The sequence below is a fragment of the Salvelinus alpinus genome, chromosome 22, assembly GCF_045679555.1.
Source record: "Salvelinus alpinus chromosome 22, SLU_Salpinus.1, whole genome shotgun sequence".
Taxonomy (NCBI): domain Eukaryota; kingdom Metazoa; phylum Chordata; class Actinopteri; order Salmoniformes; family Salmonidae; genus Salvelinus; species Salvelinus alpinus.
In genome coordinates this window covers 2,569,702-2,590,094 of record NC_092107.1, presented here as the reverse complement: position 1 = coordinate 2,590,094, position 20,393 = coordinate 2,569,702, and the positions used below count along the sequence as shown (strand labels likewise).

Sequence of the window (20,393 nt, the reverse complement as noted above, 5' to 3'; positions counted from 1 at the left end):
TGTACGTACAAGAAGTAGCCATCTGGGTATGGGGCAACTCCAAACCTGACAAAATCTGAATGTTGATACACTGCATAAGACAAATCTTTTTACCACTCAACATAAACAGTAGGTGTTATCAGATCACTTGACTGCAGCTAAGCTGACAGGCATTTTTCTACAAAAATCAAGAGGGGACTTTGTCCAATAAATACCAAGAATATTGCTCACTCGGAGTCACTTGCAACAGAGAGGAGAATGAGAGAGTAAGATTTGGTGAAGACTGACATTGGACAGACATTTTTGATTTATGTAAAAACCTGAAACAAGCACATTGTGTAGGTAATATTTTATTAAACCTGTTAAATAAAATAAGCACTTTGTGTACTTCTCATCAAAATGTTGTAATGGACATCAGTTTGACCTTTTTCTAAATATCAAGGTGTTACTTGATTCCTTTTGAAAACAAAGTATATTTTTAATTATTAGAATACAAAAGTCACAGGAAACATTAAAAAAAAAAATCTGAGTGAGCGAGCCTCGTGGGAACATGGTGACACTTGTGGCCTGTTAAACAAATGGATGAGCCAAGGTTGATGTTTCTCTCCTAAAATCAACTATAGGATTGTGTTGAGGTCAAGGATGGTAATGCACGTCATAAAAGAAGAGCACAGACACCCTTGTGCGCAAAGTAGACTGTCTTGAAGGTTGACTAAGAACAAGAGTGAAAACATTGGCAACAGGATAACAAGGTACATACAAAATTGGGTCAGATAACAAATGCCTCTGCCTAAGTACTTAAAATACATCAGGAGTTAGTTTCGATCACAAATGAATATATATATATATATTTTTTTAAAGGCTTTTCTTGCCATTCTTTTCTTACACTGCCAATTTGTGATCACATACAAGGCATACTTATTACATTATAAAAGTAAATTGTGTCTTGGCTATGCTGACTAGTCTATGTTATGGACAAGAGTCCAAACACATTGCTTGCTTAATGTCGGAGTTGGTTTCATCATGATACTTTACATCAAATCAACATTTTCTTTAATTAGGCCTATATCACACAAACTGATTATTTCTATCAACATTTTAATCTTTCGGCAAACATGGTTTAGGGTTTTCCAAAAGAAATAACACTAATATTAAACCACTGCTTCATTGTAAAATAATCTTAAAATGTGATCTATGAGAATAGCTTGATAATGGAGCTCTTTATTGTGCAGTAGGATTTGACCTTGGCACACAGCAATAACAGGTTGAAGAATCACATTGTGACCGCCGTCCCGCTCGTCAAGCCTTGAGCTGGGGAAGATGCACGAACACTGTCAAATGAAAAGGTCTTGTGTAGGTTTACATATTTTTCCTAAATTAAATAAAAGGTGAGAGAAATTACTTTTTTTAGAAAGACATGGCAAACAGACTTACATTTTTATTTATTTTATCTACGAATACTGCATAGTTATTCAGTGCATCTGGTGCGATCTAATGTCAGGGAGAGAATGATGGTATGTTTGGGTCTGTGAAATGTCAGTCTTTTTGGTTGGTAGGTATGCATCTATTTGGAAAGGGCAAACACTACATCAGAGCCATTTTAGGCTCCACCTTCCTGAGCAGTTCCTCAGATCCATTCTTTTGAACAGAATATTGACCTAGTCACAGATAAGAATCTTCTTCATAACATAAGATTTATAGATAGTCATAATCAAGTGTTTCGTTGCCCGGTAGGGTAGATCTATCCTCGACAGTGACATAACACTTCATCTTTATTTTGGTCGTTGACTACAGCAGAGAAGACAAGCAAAGTGCTCTCAGTTAGAGGCTCATAACTACTCTTAGTGCTCCTCTCTCCCTCACCATTGTAAAAGGACGTTTTGAGGACCCCACCACTTGCCTCAGTGGGTCTAGCCTCGATCCCACACGGGGAGGAGCTGAGGCTCAGGATACAGGCAAAAGGCTTTAGGAATAGGACACCTTCAGCAAAAGTCAACAGCAGAATCTATAGCTAGCTGAGCCAGTGCGTTATGCGTTAGCCCCTAAGCTAGCAGCCTGATGGCCCCGTTCTCTGAACCCAGCAGCAGGAGCCTCTTGGTGGGCAGCACAGCCAGGCTGGTGAGGGTCCCACGGAAGTTCTCTGAGCTAAGCTTGGTGCTGCTGGCCGGGCTGGCAGAGATGTTCATCATGGAGTACACCCCTATCTTGTTGGCCAAGGTGCCCGCCACGATCTCTGCCCCGTACAGGTCGAAGGCATGGACCGGGTCGGAGGGACACTTGTACTGGTGGAGGGGCTTGTGCTCCAGGTCCTTCCACACGGTCAGAGTGTGGTCAGTGGACGAACTGATGATCAGATTTCCCCCAGCAGCCTGCAAAATACACAGGACCACAGTCAGATACCACAGCCAGAGACAACAGCAACAGGGCATCGTGTGTGTTTACACAAACACCCACACCAAGCCACGCTCACACCCACATAACTGGATGACAAAGAGCACTTGTGTTCTAATATTCTTTGCCAGGACATTTCTATCATCAGTGGTATTGAGGTGTGTTAGATTGAGGAGTTTCCCACCAAAGGCACACCTCAAATATGGGGGTACTGAGAGTAATATATAAATATTACAGCAATGAGGAAACTGGGTCATTTCTGGATGGACCAGTGAGACTCAGTATAGCATTTCTAATGAGTAACTCCTGTCCATATTTACCTGAACTTGAGCCTCTAAAGCCAGAGACAATCCTTGACCCCACCAATCAGGGCTAAATCAAGTTTGCTCAGCTCTAGTGCTTTGTTGACTGCTTCTGAACAAACCCTCTGGGTACAACTGTCCCTTGACTCACGTTAAAATTTCACCACCCCCACCAATATGGAACAGCAGAATAAAAGAGTAAGTTGCAACTCTGCCTCTTGTTTATATCAGCTGCCTGACCACTGAACATTTCATAGCCCTACATACTCCCTGAGGTGCATGTGAAGGACTGACTGGCCAGAGATAGTGGCTGTGTCTGAAATGTCATCCTATTCCCTGTGTAGTGCACTACTGTTGACCAGGGCCCAGAGGGAGAGAATAGTGCCATTTGGGACACAGCCAGCATGTCTAGCAGCAGAAACATGTTGATAGGAAAAGGCCCATCACGTACCAAAGCTCCGCAGGCCAAATAACTAACTGTGTGAGAGAGTGGGAGCAGTCAGTGCTAGGTGACAAGGTCCACTATATCTCTCAATATCCTTTGTTTATGCCGCTGGTGAAATCCAATAGCTAACCGCAGTAAAAAATGATCACTATCCAACGGGAACATGAATGTGTATTTATTTGGAACCATTGCTCTAGCAATAGTCACTGAAATTACCAATACACACAGACTGAACACACACACACACCTACCTACACCCACCTTAATTTGCAGGATGTCTCCCTCGTGAGCGGGCCAGCCTCTCAGCACCAGGCCTGTGCGTGCGTCTAGCAGCACGATGAAGCCAGAGGAGAAGCCTGCAGCCACGGTGCGTCCCCCAGGGCTCACGGCCAGGTAGCGGATAAGACCGGCACTCACGTTGTTGTACGCCAGCCGGAACTCATGCTGTCCAAAGGGAGGACACAGGGAACGCCATAGACAATATAAGCATAAGTGTATAAATAAGTGTTCTATATTTATGGGAAGAGCATCGTCTCTGGCAGGCCAAGAATAGGCAGAGAAGCAGCAAAAGGCAAAAGCTATTATATTCCATTACACTGATCAATTACATGGGACAGAAAGAAAATCATAGTTCCATCTCAAAGTGGACTCTATCCCCTACATAGTGCAGTACTTTGACCAGACCACGAGACTAACATAAAAAGGATGGAGACTAAACAGGGAAGTGAGCAGGGTAGTTCTTCGCCAGCTGGGTTTGGTAGGTACCTGCAGGCCTGGTTTGCGTGGGTCGATGAAGCGGAGGACAGAGTCTGCACTGCCAAACACCACACTACAGTGAGGAGCAGGCATGGTGGTCACGGCTGTGATGGGGTTCTTTCCATCCAGGGCCTCATAGGAGCGGATCTGTTTACCTGGACACACAGAGGGCTTTATTTCCCAATACTGTATGTTCAGAAGCTTTCACATTTTATTTACCTAATTTCTTATTAATTCTAATATGTAGTGGTATTAAAATAAAAATCACTCGGTTAAATGGAAAACATTGTGTACTCCAACAGAACAGAATCAGAGATTCAACTCAACAGGTCTCCTCCCCACTGACCTGTGAACTGGTCCCAGAGGTGCACGGTGCCATCACAGCTGACCACCTCCTGGAGCGCCTCCAGTTGGCCAACATAGAACACAGACTTCTTATGATCCGTGTAGGTCAGCCTTGGCTCCACCTCCCGCGTCCCGTCGCCGTGGTTATAGAGGGGCCACAGCTTCACTGTCTTGTCCTTGCTGCCAGAGAGAAAGTAGTCCTCTCCAGCCAGTGGTGCCAAACACTTAGCCGCACCCGAATGGCCCAGGAAGCTCTGCAGGCGGATCTGGTGGAAGTGGAAGTGGGGATCCTGCTGATTGAGACCGATCTCATACTGCCAGTAGGCCAGCCAGTTGCCCTGCAGGGAGCGGCCACTGCGAGGGAGCTCTTGCTTCAGAGCGCTGTCCTCGGGGGTAGGACCCACCATCCAGGAGTAAGAGGAGAAGGAGGGGCCCAGGGATGGAGTGGTGAAAGTGGAGGCAGATGTGATGACAGGCTGAGTATGACTAGGCCGGGGGTGGCCCCAGTTGTCTAACGGGCCCAGGTTGGGGCTCCCACACACTGGCTCAGAGTCCCGGGCCACCTGGATGCGGTTGCCCACCAGATGGCTGCCGAAGGTGCCTGACTCCGGGAGGGTGTCTGAACTCAGGGGTGTGGAGGAGCTGTAGGGGGCAGGGAAGGGGCTGCGGCCAACATGGCGTCCCAGACCCGGGGAGGGGGGCATCTCTACTCTGTCCTTGGACCCTGCTGGGGGGTTGGCATTAGGACTGCCAGGGCTCACCCTGGAGTGGTAGGACTGGGCCAAACTCCAAACCAGCTCGTGGTTGGAAACCAGCTTACGGATCGCTACATCGCCTTGAAGGGCCAAAGGACACAATGCTTTGAGTACCATTAAGGACATAAGGAACATGTAGAATTCAGATTTTAAGATGGATTGTATGTATTTATAAACTGGTTTGTGTGTGTGTGTGTGTGTGTGTGTGTGTGTGTGTGTGTGTGTGTGTGTGTGACCTATGAGGCAGTAGAAGGGGATGTAGGAGGCGTATGCCATCTCAGGGTTAAACACGGCCTGCAGTTCCTCCAGAACCCCCAGCTCACACGTCACCGCTAACCCGTCTGGCGTACGCACGTCCAACAAGATGTATTCTCCCACCTCCCTGCGGGGGGCGCTCTCCATCTACACCACACAGAGGAGAGGACAGAACAATGGAATTAAATAAAAGTCTCACCATTTAAAATATGCTAAAAGGTCGAGCTCACATATCAAAACTAATACATTTGAATTTCCTGGCTTTTAACCAGCCTAACTTCAGTTAAACATGATTGTTTTTAATATATACAGTGTCAGACTGCCTGTTCTCCAGTAAGGCCAGTGTTTACCTGTCCCTGTAGGCACTGCAGCAGGGAGAAGACGGTGAAGAAGCGTTTCAGAGTTTCTACCATGTGTTGCTGCACCATCTCCCTGCCGATGCGCAGACAGATGAGTGCCATCAGGCTGAGGGTCTTCAGACACACAGCCGAACGTGTCTGCACTCCACTGGGGAACCTGAGAACAGAACAGAGTGGCAGATTCAATAGAACTGTTTCACATTGTCTATTTCAACTCAATGTAACACTATGTGAATTTATGTGGGGGGAAAAATGTCCGTCTCCAAGGTCCAATCCTACACTGAACAAAAACACAACATGTAAAGTGTTGGTTCCATGTTCGTGAGCTGGTTTAAAAGATACCAGAATTTTCCACTCACAATAACCTAATTTCTCTCAAATATTTTTTGTTTACATCCCTGTTAGTGAGAATGTCTCTTTTGTCAAGATAATCCATCTACCTGTGGTGGCATATCAAGAAGTTGTCATACAACAATGCCACAGATGTCTCTAAATTGAGGGAGCATGCAATTGGCATGCTGATTGTAGGAATGTCCACTAGAGCTTTTGCCAGATAATTAAGTGTTATTTTCTCTACCATAAGCCACCTCCAACAGCCTCTAAAATGTCAGAGTTATACCATGGCTTGCATACTCAGACATGTTACCCATTGAGCATGTTTGGGATGCTCTGGACTGACATGTACGACAGTGTGTTCCAGTTCCTGCCAATATTAAGCAACGTCGCACAGCCATTGAAGAGGAGTGGGACAACATTCCACAGGCCACAATCAGCAGCCTGATCAATTCTATGTGAAGGTGATGTGTCGTGCTGCATGAGGCAAATGGTGGTTACACTAGATACTGACTTTTTTTGATCCACAGCCCAACCTTTCTTTTAAGGTATCTGTGACCAACAGATGCGTATCTGTGACCAACAGATGCGTATCTGTGACCAACAGATGCGTATCTGTGCTCCCATTCATGTGAAATCCATAGATTAGGGCCTAATGAATTTATTTCAATTGAATGATTTCATTATATGAACTGTAACTCTGTAAAATCTTTCACATTTCTGCATTTATATTTTTGTTAAGTGTACATTAAATGTCTGGTATATAAATGGAAACTACAGTAAAAAGTGCCTTTAGAGTGTTGTGAGGTGCATTAAGGTGCATGAGGTTAACCATCCTGGGCTAAGTGAGCAGTTCAGCCTGACCACTAGAAATAGACCTCGATCCCTAGAATGTTTATATGCGCCTTCCTCAGCACTCACAAAAAACGATTGCCCGGCACCAGGAGCGAACTCATGATGCTCCAAGCCAGAGCACACTGCTTAGACCACTGCAGTTCACAATGCTCTAGTAAGCCGCGAGAATACGTGATACACGATGGTAATAGCACGTTTGAATTATTTTGTTTTAAGCCTTCCCCAAACCAGTCATAACCACTCAGAATGAATACCTAAACTTAACCCTGTGACCACGTGGAATTAATGCATCAAAAATAGAAACGTTCATCCAGAATACGTTGAATTCCCAAGGGAAACTATGAGATCTTGTTGAGTTGTTAGTGTGCAAGCAGTTTACCCACCCCATCCTGGGTGAGGTGAGCAGGTCCAGCAGGGGCAGCAGAACGTCCTGGTTGATCTTCATCAGCATGTCCATGAGGGTGGAGTCCGACAGAAACACAATGATCTTCTGGGTCAGAACCACAGCACCCAGCAGACCTGCCTCCTTACGGGTGTTCAGACGACACGACACAGGGGGAGACACCTGGGGGGAACATGCCATACAGGGTTACAACTCTGAGCCAAAATAGACGAATGACCTCCAGTAGTGAGACTGTGTAGAGCTCTCAGGAAATACTAAAGTCCATTACCATACAAAGCTAAGTATATATCGGTTGCGTCTCAAATGGCACCAGCCACTGGTCAAAAATAGTCAACCAAATAGGGAGCCATTTAGGATGCACCCATAGCGAGGGCAATGAAATAAAAGACAGTATTACCAGGTATCCAATGTAGGGAAGGTACTGGTAGGTGAGTACAGGCTCTCCATAGAGGTGTGCGATGTAGATGAGACAGTCCAGAACTGGTCCTGCTGTCTGGTCTCCTACCACAGGCTTCTTCTCATACACACTGCCCATCCCAACAGTCTCCAGGCTGCTCTCCTCAGACGCCACCGGAGCCACAAACTGGTGCTTCTCCGGGCCTGATTGGTTAGAGTGAGACGAGAGAGTGCGTACACTTGAGGTAAAAAAACAGCCATTTCCATCAGTAGGCACTATAGAATGACAGTCTCTGATTTAATATGGATATCTTAATTGAATAGGATCTCTGTAGTATGCACAATCACAATTATTTTGAAGTGTGAACTGGCTGATTGTGTCATAACTCAACCAGGACAATAGATAGTGCTGTGACTTGGTGTTTTCTGTAATATAGTATGTATGACCGTTACAGCAAACCCCTCAGTATTTTCAAATCCTGTAGTTTCAGTGCCGACTATTGATCAGTTACTCACCAATGTAGCAGGTGGTGAGCAGCCGGAGCAGATTCCTGGCCACATATCGAGACGTCACTGTTGGTCCAAGCTTTGCAGACAGCCATCTAACTGTCTTGCAGACCGTGTCTGTAGAGAGAAATCAGTTATATACAGTCAACACAACATTGACAATTGATATTCTCAGCACCCAAAACCAAATCTCTTGCTAATCGAGTTGGGTTCTGGAGGAAAAAGCTTTCCAATCTCTCCTAACAAAATCCCCATCACCTCTGCCAAAGCTCATTCCCAGTGGGGGTGAGATATCAAAACAAACTGAGCAACTAAAACTTGAAATCTGCTGCCATGCCTGTTCATGTTCAGCAGCATACCACCCTGCATACCACTGCTGGCTTGCTTCTGAAGCTAAGCAGGGTTGGTCCTGGTCAGTCCCTGGATGGGAGACCAGGTGCTGCTGGAAGTGGTGTTGGAGGGCCAGTAGGAGGCACTCTTTCCTCTGGTCTAAACAAAGATCCCAATGCCCCAGGGCAGTGATTGGGGACACTGCTCTGTGTAGGGTGCCGTCTTTCGGATGGGACGTTAAACGGGTGTCCTGACTCTCTGAGGTCATTAAAGATCCCATGGCACTTATCGTAAGAGTAGGGGTGTTAACCCCGGTGTCCTGGCTAAATTCCCAATCTGGCCCTCAACCATCACGGTCACCTAATAATCCCCAGTTTACAATTGGCTCATTCATCCCCCTCCTCTCCCCTGTAACTATTCCCCAGGTCGTTGCTGCAAATGAGAACGTGTTCTCAGTCAACTTACCTGGTAAAATAACGGTAAAATAAATAAATAAAATAAAAATGTGGGGCAAAGTCCAGCACTGTAGCATTCAACTTGGTCTTTTCTGAATGTTTATAAAGCATTTCACCCAGTACACTACTGTAGAGATTTCATGACAAGGCATTGTTTAAGAATGAAGGGTGCTGCTGTAACTCTGCTGGTGTTGCTGGTCTGTCTGGGGCATGGGCTCAGGGGGGATAGTGGAGGGAGGGTCAAAGGGAGTGAAAGTACCAGCCCTGACATCTGGACAGAGCTGAGAAACATGGTGGTGGAACACATGGTGGTGGAACAGACAGTGGAGCTGAGAAACATGGAGGCCAAATTGAGGGACAGTGAGAAACAGGTGGAGGAGCTGAAGAGAGAACACAGGTAATCTGTCACCATAGGACGTACACTGAAGGGAGCACTACTGCAAACCAAAGGTGCTTATCATCCGCAGTGTGCATGTGTATGATACATCTACTGTAGTCAAGGAGTGACGTGAGAGAACATACAACTTTTAAAACAGTTGAAGATGTTAAGATAATCTATAGTAGGATGGCCAGAATTAGTGACTAAATCAATAGTGGTCAAAAAAATAATTTAATTCAGGAAAATTGCATCGCATCAGCTAGGTTGGATTCTGTGCAAGAATTTCGGCTAGTGGCCACCTGACAGGCTCACTTTCCCGTTGAACTCATCTGTCTTCTCCAATCAGCAGGGCATAAAAAAAAACAGAGGTAAGATTGATATTCATTTTTAGACATAACATGTAGTATTTTCATATTTTAGTTTATGCTTTTCATGTTCATTTGAAATTCCTGTTCTTTTTAGAAGATTTCACAAAAACAAGCATATCTCTGAAATGTCAACGAAGTGTATAACAAGCGTACCTGTGAACTGTCAACAGAGTGTATAACAAGCGTACCTGTGAACTGTCAACAGAGTGTATAACGAGCGTACCTGTGAACTGTCAACAGAGTGTATAACGAGCGTATCTGTGAACTGTCAACAGAGTGTATAACAAGCGTATCTGTGAACTGTCAACAGAGTGTATAACAAGCGTATAACACGCGTATCTGTGAACTGTCAACAGAGTGTATAACAAGCGTATCTGTGAACTGTCAACAAAGTGTATAACAAGCGTATCTGTGAACTGTCAACAGAGTGTATAACAAGCGTATCTGTGAACTGTCAACAGAGTGTATAACAAGCGTATCTGTGAACTGTCAACAGAGTGTATAACAAGCGTATCTGTGAACTGTCAACAGAGTGTATAACAAGCGTATCTCTGAACTGTCAACAGAGTGTATAACAAGCGTATCTCTGAACTGTCAACAGAGTGTATAACAAGCGTATCTCTGAACTGTCAACAGAGTGTATAACAAGCATATCTCTGAACTGTCAACAGAGTGTATAACAAGCGTATCTCTGAACTGTCAGAGTGTATAACAAGCGTATCTCTGAACTGTCAACAGAGTGTATAACACGCGTATCTCTGAACTGTCAACAGAGTGTATAACACGCGTATCTCTGAACTGTCAGAGTGTATAACAAGCGTATCTCTGAACTGCCAACAGAGTGTATAACACGCGTATCTCTGAACTGCCAACAGAGTGTATAACAAGCGTTATATTTTCAAAGCCTTTTATATTTTATTCAGATTGTGTCATGATAACTTATCTTTTTGTGACCCGCGGAAACAACTTTGAAGATGACCACAAAATGCTAAATCCTCAACAGCTGTCTCAACTGATATGTTAATGTGTTAGAGCAACACAGCACTGAACAATCCAGAACATGAAGAATCCTATTTTTCTAGGCAACATGTATTTTATAAAACATAAGGAAGTGAAACTTCATTACCAAAGCGCATTTTCACCCACAGATTGGGTTGATATCATATGACTGTTTACTGTCAGTCCGAAAACCTTTTTTTCCACACAAACAGCAAAGATTATTTTACTGGAACTCTCGTTAGAAGTTGAAAATGTGAACAATGGAAAATTAGGTCTATTTAACATAATTAAAAAGACCGACTTTTGGGGTGATATTATAGCAAGACGACTTTTGGGGTGATATTATAGCACGACGACTTTTGGGGTGATATTATAGCAAGACGACTTTTGGGGTGATATTATAGCAAGACGACTTTTGGGGTGATATTATAGCAAGACGACTTTTGGGGTGATATTATAGCACGACGACTTTTGGGGTGATATTATAGCACGACGACTTTTGGGGTGATATTATAGCACGACGACTTTTGGGGTGATATTATAGCACGACGACTTTTGGGGTGATATTATAGCACGACGACTTTTGGGGTGATATTATAGCACGACGACTTTTGGGGTGATGGTAGAGTAAAAAGATCTGTAGTAACAGTCTAGGCGTTCATACATCAGATACTTGCTACAAACATTGAAGGGTAGGGTATATTTCAGACTGCGACAGTGGGATGTCTTTCAAGTGCACTTGAGCAAATAGGCCTAATTGTTTCTCAATGTTGAATGCCTTTTTTCTTTGTCATTTTAGCCCTGGATGCCAGAATGACAAGCAGTGAGAGCCAGGTATGGGATCTGAAGACAGAATGACAACCAGTGAGAGCCAGGTATGGGATCTGAAGACAGAATGACAACCAGTGAGAGCCAGGTATGGGATCTGAAGACAGAATGACAAGCAGTGAGAGCCAGGTATGGGATCTGAAGACAGAATGACAAGCAGTGAGAGCCAGGTATGGGATCTGAAGACAGAATGACAAGCAGTGAGAGCCAGGTATGGGATCTGAAGACAGAATGACAAGCAGTGAGAGCCAGGTATGGGATCTGAAGACAGAATGACAAGCAGTGAGAGCCAGGTATGGGATCTGAAGACAGAATGACAAGCAGTGAGAGCCAGGTATGGGATCTGAAGACAGAATGACAAGCAGTGAGAGCCAGGTATGGGATCTGAAGACAGAATGACAACCAGTGAGAGCCAGGTATGGGATCTGAAGACAGAATGACAAGCAGTGAGAGCCAGGTATGGGATCTGAAGACAGAATGACAAGCAGTGAGAGCCAGGTATGGGATCTGAAGACAGAATGACAAGCAGTGAGAGCCAGGTATGGGATCTGAAGACAGAATGACAAGCAGTGAGAGCCAGGTATGGGATCTGAAGACAGAATGACAAGCAGTGAGAGCCAGGTATGGGATCTGAAGACAGAATGACAAGCAGTGAGAGCCAGGTATGGGATCTGAAGACAGAATGACAAGCAGTGAGAGCCAGGTATGGGATCTGAAGACAGAATGACAAGCAGTGAGAGCCAGGTATGGGATCTGAAGACAGAATGACAAGCAGTGAGAGCCAGGTATGGGATCTGAAGACAGAATGACAAGCAGTGAGAGCCAGGTATGGGATCTGAAGACAGAATGACAAGCAGTGAGAGCCAGGTATGGGATCTGAAGACAGAATGACAAGCAGTGAGAGCCAGGTATGGGATCTGAAGACAGAATGACAAGCAGTGAGAGCCAGGTATGGGATCTGAAGACAGAATGACAAGCAGTGAGAGCCAGGTATGGGATCTGAAGACAGAATGACAAGCAGTGAGAGCCAGGTATGGGATCTGAAGACAGAATGACAAGCAGTGAGAGCCAGGTATGGGATCTGAAGACAGAATGACAAGCAGTGAGAGCCAGGTATGGGATCTGAAGACAGAATGACAAGCAGTGAGAGCCAGGTATGGGATCTGAAGACAGAATGACAAGCAGTGAGAGCCAGGTATGGGATCTGAAGACAGAATGACAACCAGTGAGAGCCAGGTATGGGATCTGAAGACAGAATGACAACCAGTGAGAGCCAGGTATCTGAAGACAGAATGACAACCAGTGAGAGCCAGGTATGGGATCTGATGCCAGAATGACAACCAGTGAGAGCCAGGTATGGGATCTGATGCCAGAATGACAACCAGTGAGAGCCAGGTATGGGATCTGACGCCAGAATGACAACCAGTGAGAGCCAGGTATGGGATCTGATGCCAGAATGACAACCAGTGAGAGCCAGGTATGGGATCTGATGCCAGAATGACAACCAGTGAGAGCCAGGTATGGGATCTGATGCCAGAATGACAACCAGTGAGAGCCAGGTATGGGATCTGATGCCAGAATGACAACCAGTGAGAGCCAGGTATGGGATCTGAAGACAGAATGACAAGCAGTGAGAGCCAGGTATGGGATCTGATGCCAGAATGACAACCAGTGAGAGCCAGGTATGGGATCTGAAGACAGAATGACAAGCAGTGAGAGCCAGGTATGGGATCTGAAGACAGAATGACAACAAGTGAGAGCCAGGTATGGGATCTGAAGACAGAATGACAACAAGTGAGAGCCAGGTATGGGATCTGAAGACAGAATGACAACCAGTGAGAGCCAGGTATGGGATCTGAAGACAGAATGACAACCAGTGAGAGCCAGGTATGGGATCTGAAGACAGAATGACAACCAGTGAGAGCCAGGTATGGGATCTGAAGACAGAATGACAACCAGTGAGAGCCAGGTATGGGATCTGAAGACAGAATGACAACCAGTGAGAGCCAGGTATGGGATCTGAAGACAGAATGACAACCAGTGAGAGCCAGGTATGGGATCTGATGCCAGAATGACAACCAGTGAGAGCCAGGTATGGGATCTGAAGACAGAATGCAGGTAAAACAGATGTGAATTTTACACCAATTTTACACAAACAATTGTAACTATTGTTCAATAAATCCCATTCAACATGATTTATTGAACAAACAGGATGAATTGAACAATAGTTACAATTGTTCATGTTGTGCTCTCTCCTGTGTCCGCTGCGCAGGCAGACCCAAGGTGGCATTCTACACCTCTTTGTCTAACTCGGGAGCAATGCATGTCAGACCCTGCGACAGTGAAACCACATTGGTCTACAAAACAGTCATCACAAACATTGGCAAGGGCTACAACCAAACCACAGGTAGTGTCTTCAGTGCTTACACACCACCCTACATGTCCACAGCAGTGGAGGCTGCTGAGGGGAGGTCAGCTCATAATAATGGCTGGAAAGGAGCGAATGGAATCAAATACATGGAAACCATGCGTTTAATACCATTCCACTCAAGCCATTACCACAATTCCATCCTCCCCAATTAAGGTGCCACCATCCCCCTGTGGTCCACAGTGGCCAGCTAGACACTGAGTCCAACATCCCTGGCAGGCTGCTCCAGTGTCTAAGAAACACCACAGTGTGTTTATGGTGTCAGTAGAATCTCACCTAGAAGGATCTTGTGCTCTTTCTCCTCCGAGTCCTCTGAAGAGTCATGCTCATCCTCCTCCATGTCTTTCTGTGCGTCCTCCAGCTCCATGCCATTAACAAACTCTCCCTCCAGGGTGGCCACTGTCTCCTCTGTGCAGCCAGATAGAGTCAGTTCTAGGCTGGGACCACTGCCCTCCCCTGTCCCTCTCTCCTTCCCTTCATCAGTCTCCTCCTCCAGCTCCCCTCCCTCCTCTCCCTCGCTGGCCTGCTTCAGGTCCTGGCTGCTGTCAGCCGACTTCAGACTGGCTCGGTCCCGAGTGGAGTCGGCGTCTCCGATAGAGACCTCACTAGTGCTGCTCTTGTCGCTCAGTCTCCCCACGCTCAAAGACTCCTGGTCCTGCTCGTTGCCTCCTGCTGCTGAGTTCTGGCTCTGCAGTTTCCCCCCAGCGGCTCCCCCTGCTCCATTGTTGACGTAGAAGCCATTCTGGAAGTCCTCCCCCTCTGAGAGGAACACCTGGTCGTTGAGGCTGATACCTGAGGAGTAGTCCACCAGCCCTGGGTCTCCCCCCACTCCTACACCCCCAGCCCCTCCACTGCCTCCTCCGACCTTCCCACTCACAGAGCCTGAGGACGGCCTGCCTTCCTGGTAGTCCTCCTCCTCCTCTCCCAGGTCACATGCCCCTCCCCTCAGGCCTTTGCTGGCCTCCCATTGGGGCTCAGAGCCCGAGCTGCAGCTCTCGAAGCCAGATATGATCTGGAGCACGTGTGGCAGGAGGCTGGACAGGAAGGCCTGCAGACCCAGTCTGACGATCAACTGCAGAACAAAGCAGTCTGTGTAGAGGTAGAAGCGACCTCTGAGGCACCGCGGGTTCTCATACACACTGACCAAGGGCTTCAGGAGATACTTGGCTGCGTTTCGAGGCCCGAGTACCCTAGAGATGGGCTCAAACAGGTACCAGGCAGCATACACAGCAGTGGACTCCTCTAGCATGAGTGCCAGCACAAAGGGCAGAAGGATCTCCAACCCCTCAGCTGTGATGACTCCCTGTAACAGTGTCTCCAGCTGCTGCCATAGGTGGAAGACCACATCGCGACCTTGAAGGCTGCAGGTGGTCTCCATCTTGGAATGGTAGGAGTAGATGAAATGGTGGAGGGCAGGGAAATATGTGGGGAAAGGCAACGGGGAGAGGATGGGGCTCAGTAACTGACAGGGGTTTGGGGGTGGGAGACCCTCATAAATGGGGTCGTATTTAAAAAGAAGAGGTCGAGGGCCACATGGTTTCTCTACGTTGGCTTTGGAGGAGTGCTGGCGTAGATGTAGCAGTGTCTCCAGAGCATGATGCAGTGGCAGGGGCACGTCACGCAGGCTGGCCGAACATAGCTTTATCACAGCCTGGAAGCGCTCACTCAGGGGGGTGCCTGGTTTTACACCCCGCAGTTTAGACGAGTAGAAGATCTCTGCTATGAGGACGCCCAGAGCCTGCATGTCCCTCTGGTAGAGTTCTGCTAGCGAGGGGAGACATTGTGGAGCTCCTGTCCTCTCCTTCCTGGAGTCAGACTGGTGCCAGACTTCTGCATGGAGGCTCTTCACCAGGAAGTTGTTAAGTTTCTCCAGCTCTTCCAAAGGTTGAAGGGGGCTGAAGCCCTCAGGCAGGGTGATCTTCGAGTCCTCTGTGTTGGTGACACCACTCAAACTCCCCTCTCCGTGCTTCTTGTTTATGATGCCTCCTCTCTGTAGCATGGCACTGCGTATGCCAGAGCCCAGGGCACCGGTGGCATTACCTGCTGTCCCCTCCCCAGGGAAAGAGCTGGGAGACTGGGACACCACCATGGCTGGGTGCTCTCCTCCAGTCTTCCCCCCAGACCTTGCGGTGCTAATGAGAGGTAGAGGGACAGAGGAGGTAGTGGAGGTGCCAGTGGAGGTCCCTCCACTGAGTGAGTCCAGAGCCTCCATACCTTGTTCTAGCTCTTCATCTCGGTCCACCATGGTCCAGCCACTGGACTCACACCCCATGGCCTCTGGGACCATTCCGTCCACCATGGCATCTAGCGGTGGGATCTGTAGAGGTGGCACGTTGAGAGTGGCGGGGCCCAGGAGAGGGGGTTCAGGTGGTGAGTACTGGTAAGGGGCAAGGCGGGGCGGGTGGGGCTGGTCAAACAGCTGGACCACCCCGTAGCTGGTCAGATGGGTGTGGTTGTCCACCAGGTGCAGGCACACATTCTTGGCCTTGACGGCTTCTTTACCGGACAGCTTGTAGCCGAACGTCAGGTCTATCCAGTAGTGCAGCTGCTGAGACACCTCTCGGCTCTCCAGGAGGCATCTGTGAACCTCAATGAACTCCTCACAGGAGTTACACCACGGGGGAACTTCCAGATCCGGCATGTCAGGGTGGATGGAGCGGAATATGGAGGGATCTGTGTAGAACTCTGGGATACACTCGTCCGGGGTCCAGCTCTGGATGCGTTCCATACTGGCTGGGTATTCGTTCGGTTCCCACTGAGACCTGACGTGGCTGCACAGCACTGACTTGGGTGTCTGCCGGGCCCTGTAGACATAGTAGGTGATGTCTGACAACACGTCTGAGATGTGATGGGGCACGTGTAGGTGTTCAGACTGCCCTGAACCACCGGCACCTACAGATCCACCCAGACCCAGGTCTCCTATAATACTGACTGCCCCACCTCCATTAGCCACCGCTGATGCAAGGGCTTCTTTGGTCATCTCATAGGTAAAGTCCAGCTGTTTGTCTCCTTTATTCAGCCTGAACTTAGACCGCCTGAGGTCGCGGAACCTCCCATATGGCACAGTGAAGTCCACCACCCAGGGCAGGACCGGGTGGTAGTTAGGGTCTCCCTCCCTCCGTCCAGCTAACCGGTTCAGCTCCATCAGGTAGCGGAAGTTGCTGACTCTACCATGGACCCAGTCCAGGACCAAGGACTTGAGCTCATCAAAACAATCTCTGCACAGCCTCTTATCACGGTCACTGTACACACCTTGGCCCTGGTCCCTCGCCTTGATGCTTCTTGGCACTTGTCCCTCAGTAACATAGCAGTCAGCCTCTCTGTCGTCCCCCAGCACTTCATAATGGGCCAGGGTGACCTTGAGGCGGCTGCAGAGCTGTTCGTCCACCGCTATGTCCTGCAGGGAGAGCTCTCCAGAGGACAGCCCCGACGCCTGACAGGCCCGCAACGCAATCAGTAATTGGTAGAGGATGAACAGCACTTTGGCATGGCTGTTGGCCAGCTTGGCTGGGCTGTAGGTGACGATGTCATGGAGTGAGTACTGGGTGTATGGGAGAACAACGTAGAGCATCTCTGCTGACTCTAGTAGGCACTCAGCAGGGAGGACATTAGGACACAGTTGGTCTGAGGGGTGCTTAGAGGAGGAGCTGCTTGGGGAGAATGGGTTGTCTTTGTCCTTATCTCTGGCAGGGGAGAGGGATGGCGACACGGGGATGGAGACAAATGTAGAGCAGAAGAGCTTCTGCAGCGCTTGGCGCACCGCATCTATGGCTGCTACATGCATCTGCTCCGTATTCCCTGAATAGGGCTGCACGTGGCTGTGATGAGCATCGCACCACAGATTTCTGTGAAAGGACCAAAACAGATATGAGTACGGTAGCGACTCAACCATGTTTTATTAGACATATCCATAAATGTATTACATTTTGAGGGCCACATTTTACAATGAATTTATTAGGAGTTTAACATTTGAACTTATATTGAAATTCTTAAAATACTGTATAACGTTGTTATTTCACAATTAAAGTATTTATGCAATTAAAACTGGAAAAATACCTGAAATTACGTTGTGATACACCCTGCATGGTCTTCATGAAAGAATCCTGGGAGACTAGTTGGCAGCCTGGGTCCTTTGCTAGCCTGTAGCTCAGCTTGATCTTCCTTAGGCCCTGGATGCACACTCGGGTCCAGCCAGGAGGCAGCTTCACAAGGGAGCACTGGAGGTAAGTGCGAATCTCTGCTTCACTGGCGCTCTCTGAACGGGCACAACGGATGACCCTCCTCTCCCTTAGGCCCATCACCCAGCGGGTGGGGACCAGGGCCACCAGCTCTTGAGGCCGGGGCCCTGGACCTAGCTGCCGGCGGTCCACCCCTAGGTCCTTCTCTACAGCCGACACTAGCCACTCCATGGTGACCTACTCTTCAGGCCTGACAGACAGGAGTGACAGACAGGAGAGTCACACTGTCCTGCTGTCGTCCCACTCCCTCCTCACTATCAGCACAGAGGATGACTCTCTCACCCTTCCATGGAAGGAGTAAGTGCGGACATGTAGGAGCGGGGTTGTGTCTGACAATGTTTCCTGTGAAGACATTTGAAACAGAATATAAATGATCAAGTTGCATTACAATTTTAAACAGAATTTCAGTAAGACAGACCTGGTTTTAATGGTTTAAATAAAATATAGATCTGCATAGAAAAAATACTTTTCATTATACACTAAAACTAACGAGTGAGCTTGTCCAGGGGTGGTGCTGCTGACATGAATGACAGCTAAGCTGCTACTGCTTATTATCTATCCTGTTGCCTAGTCACTTTACCCCTACCCATATGTACATATCTACCTCAATGACCTCGTACCCCTGCACATCGACTCGGTACTGGTACTGTATAAAGTTATCGTTACTCATTGTGTATTTATTCCTTGTGTTATCTTTCTCTCTGCATTGTTGGAAAGGGACCGTAAGCATTTCAATGTTAGTCTACACCAGTTGTTTACAAAGCATGTGACAAATAAAATTTGATTTGAGCTATGAGGTTGTCAACTTTACTCTTTAGGCTAAGCTCTACTCAAGTGACTCTCCTACTGCCTATCTAGTGGCTTTTCAAGGAAATAAATTGATCCAGCCAGCTAATCAACCCAAGTGCAGCAAGTGAAAGCTCAGTGGAAAATGAAGGAATATGAAGTGACAGCTGCTGGTTATTATTACACTTCATCTTCCACTGAGCCATTGGATAGGCAGTAGTAGAGTCATGTGAGCAGAGTTTAGCCTAATGAGACGAGAACTGTCTACATGCCACGCATCACTTACTACTGCCATTGAGACTGCTAGCTAGCTAGGACAGGGTCTCCCACTGAGACTGCTAGCTAGCTAGGACAGAGTTTCCCACTGAGACTGCTAGCTAGGACAGGGTCTCCCATTGAGACTGCTAGCTAGCTAGGACAGGGTTTCCCAAACTAGGTCCTGGGTGCACCTTTTGGTTTTTGCCCAAGCACTACACAGATTTAAATAACTGACTCATCATCAAGCTTGGATTCTTTCAATCAGCTGTCTAATGCTAGGGCAAAACCCAAAACGTGCACCTAGAGGGGCCCCCGAAACGAGTTTAGAGAAACCTGAGCTAGAACACTGCCAGTGTCGTTTGCCCCGCCTGCCGAGTACTGCTTTCCAGCAGTTCTTTTAAAGTTAAAATCCTTCTTAGGTGGGGGTTTTCGGCGGTTGGCATTCAACGTTGGTGCATTACGTTACCGCCACCGAATGTGCTGGAGTGTGCGCCAGAGACAGCGCTAGCAGCCTCAATGGCAGTTGCCGCGGCATGTAGTAGTAACCAGTCTTACGTCGACATTATTAAACGAGACTGGTACCAGAGACAGAAGAGAAAGCGAGACACCACTCGCTGTTTTTCTGGTTCAATGAAAGTCAATAAAATAGCTAAGTAGACAAGACTCATGTGCCATTTCTTTAGTGTCTATGGGATACATACCGTTTTTTCCCATGGTAAATGGCCTTAATGAACTACCTTCATTTATCCACCATCTTTGGTATAGTACTAGCAATGTCAGTGTTGTAACTAGCTAGTGAGCTAACAAACTAAAAGTATTCAATTTCAGTCTCCGAGTCCTACGAAACTTTATAATGCATACACAGAAACTGAAATGCATTCAGCGAGACACTCGCTAGCTAACTTAAAATACGACATAAAAGATTGCGAGCAATTTCATTAGCTAACGTTAGCTAGCTGCAAGCTGTCTACCTAACTTAGCTCCCTATTTATCTTGCTAGCTAACTTAGCTTGTATGAGCTCCTCACATACCTGTGACAGTAACTTTATACAACGTCTGGTTCCATACTAAGTACGAAATCAATTCGGATGTTCTATTTGAGTGGATGCACAAGTGTACTCAATCTTTCAGAAGCAACTTCGGTTAATTGGGTAACAGGGAAGAAGTAGCCAGCCGAGGATGTTTTGAATCCGATAACTCACGTGACCCCCTTCCCTATTCCGTGCGCACTCATGTGATTCCT

At 47.3% G+C, this 20,393-nt stretch overlaps 1 protein-coding gene across 2 annotated transcripts; it reads right to left on the bottom strand.

Moving 5' to 3' along the window:
• Positions 1-313: 313 nt before the first annotated feature.
• wdr81 (WD repeat domain 81) lies at positions 314-20,381 on the bottom strand. 2 transcript variants are annotated; one of them, XM_071358593.1, is made up of 12 exons: positions 20,182-20,381; positions 17,925-18,448; positions 14,145-17,713; positions 8,091-8,198; positions 7,576-7,778; positions 7,159-7,340; positions 5,579-5,744; positions 5,210-5,375; positions 4,220-5,053; positions 3,883-4,028; positions 3,379-3,561; positions 314-2,348 (listed from the first exon to the last, which is right to left on the bottom strand). In XM_071358593.1, the coding sequence occupies exons 2-12, from the start codon at positions 18,275-18,277 to the stop codon at positions 2,022-2,024; spliced, it is 6,237 nt and encodes a 2,078-aa protein (XP_071214694.1). In that variant the 5' UTR covers positions 18,278-18,448; positions 20,182-20,381; the 3' UTR covers positions 314-2,021. The 2 variants fall into 2 exon arrangements, with proteins under 2 accessions (XP_071214694.1, XP_071214695.1); XM_071358594.1 differs by lacking the exon at positions 20,182-20,381 and adding an exon at positions 19,852-20,054.
• Between the last annotated feature and the right edge of the window lie 12 nt (positions 20,382-20,393).

Excerpts from the sequence above, each read along its gene's own strand:
- wdr81 (XM_071358593.1), bottom strand. The coding sequence starts at position 18,277 with ATGGAGTGGCTAGTGTCGGCTGTAGAGAAGGACCTAGGGGTGGACCGC. Across the intron at positions 4,029-4,219 it reads CCTCTGGGACCAGTTCACAG|GTAAACAGATCCGCTCCTAT; the intron begins GTCAGTGGGGAG and ends CTGTGTGTCCAG. Across the intron at positions 3,562-3,882 it reads CACGCAAACCAGGCCTGCAG|CATGAGTTCCGGCTGGCGTA; the intron begins GTACCTACCAAA and ends CCCTTTGGACAG.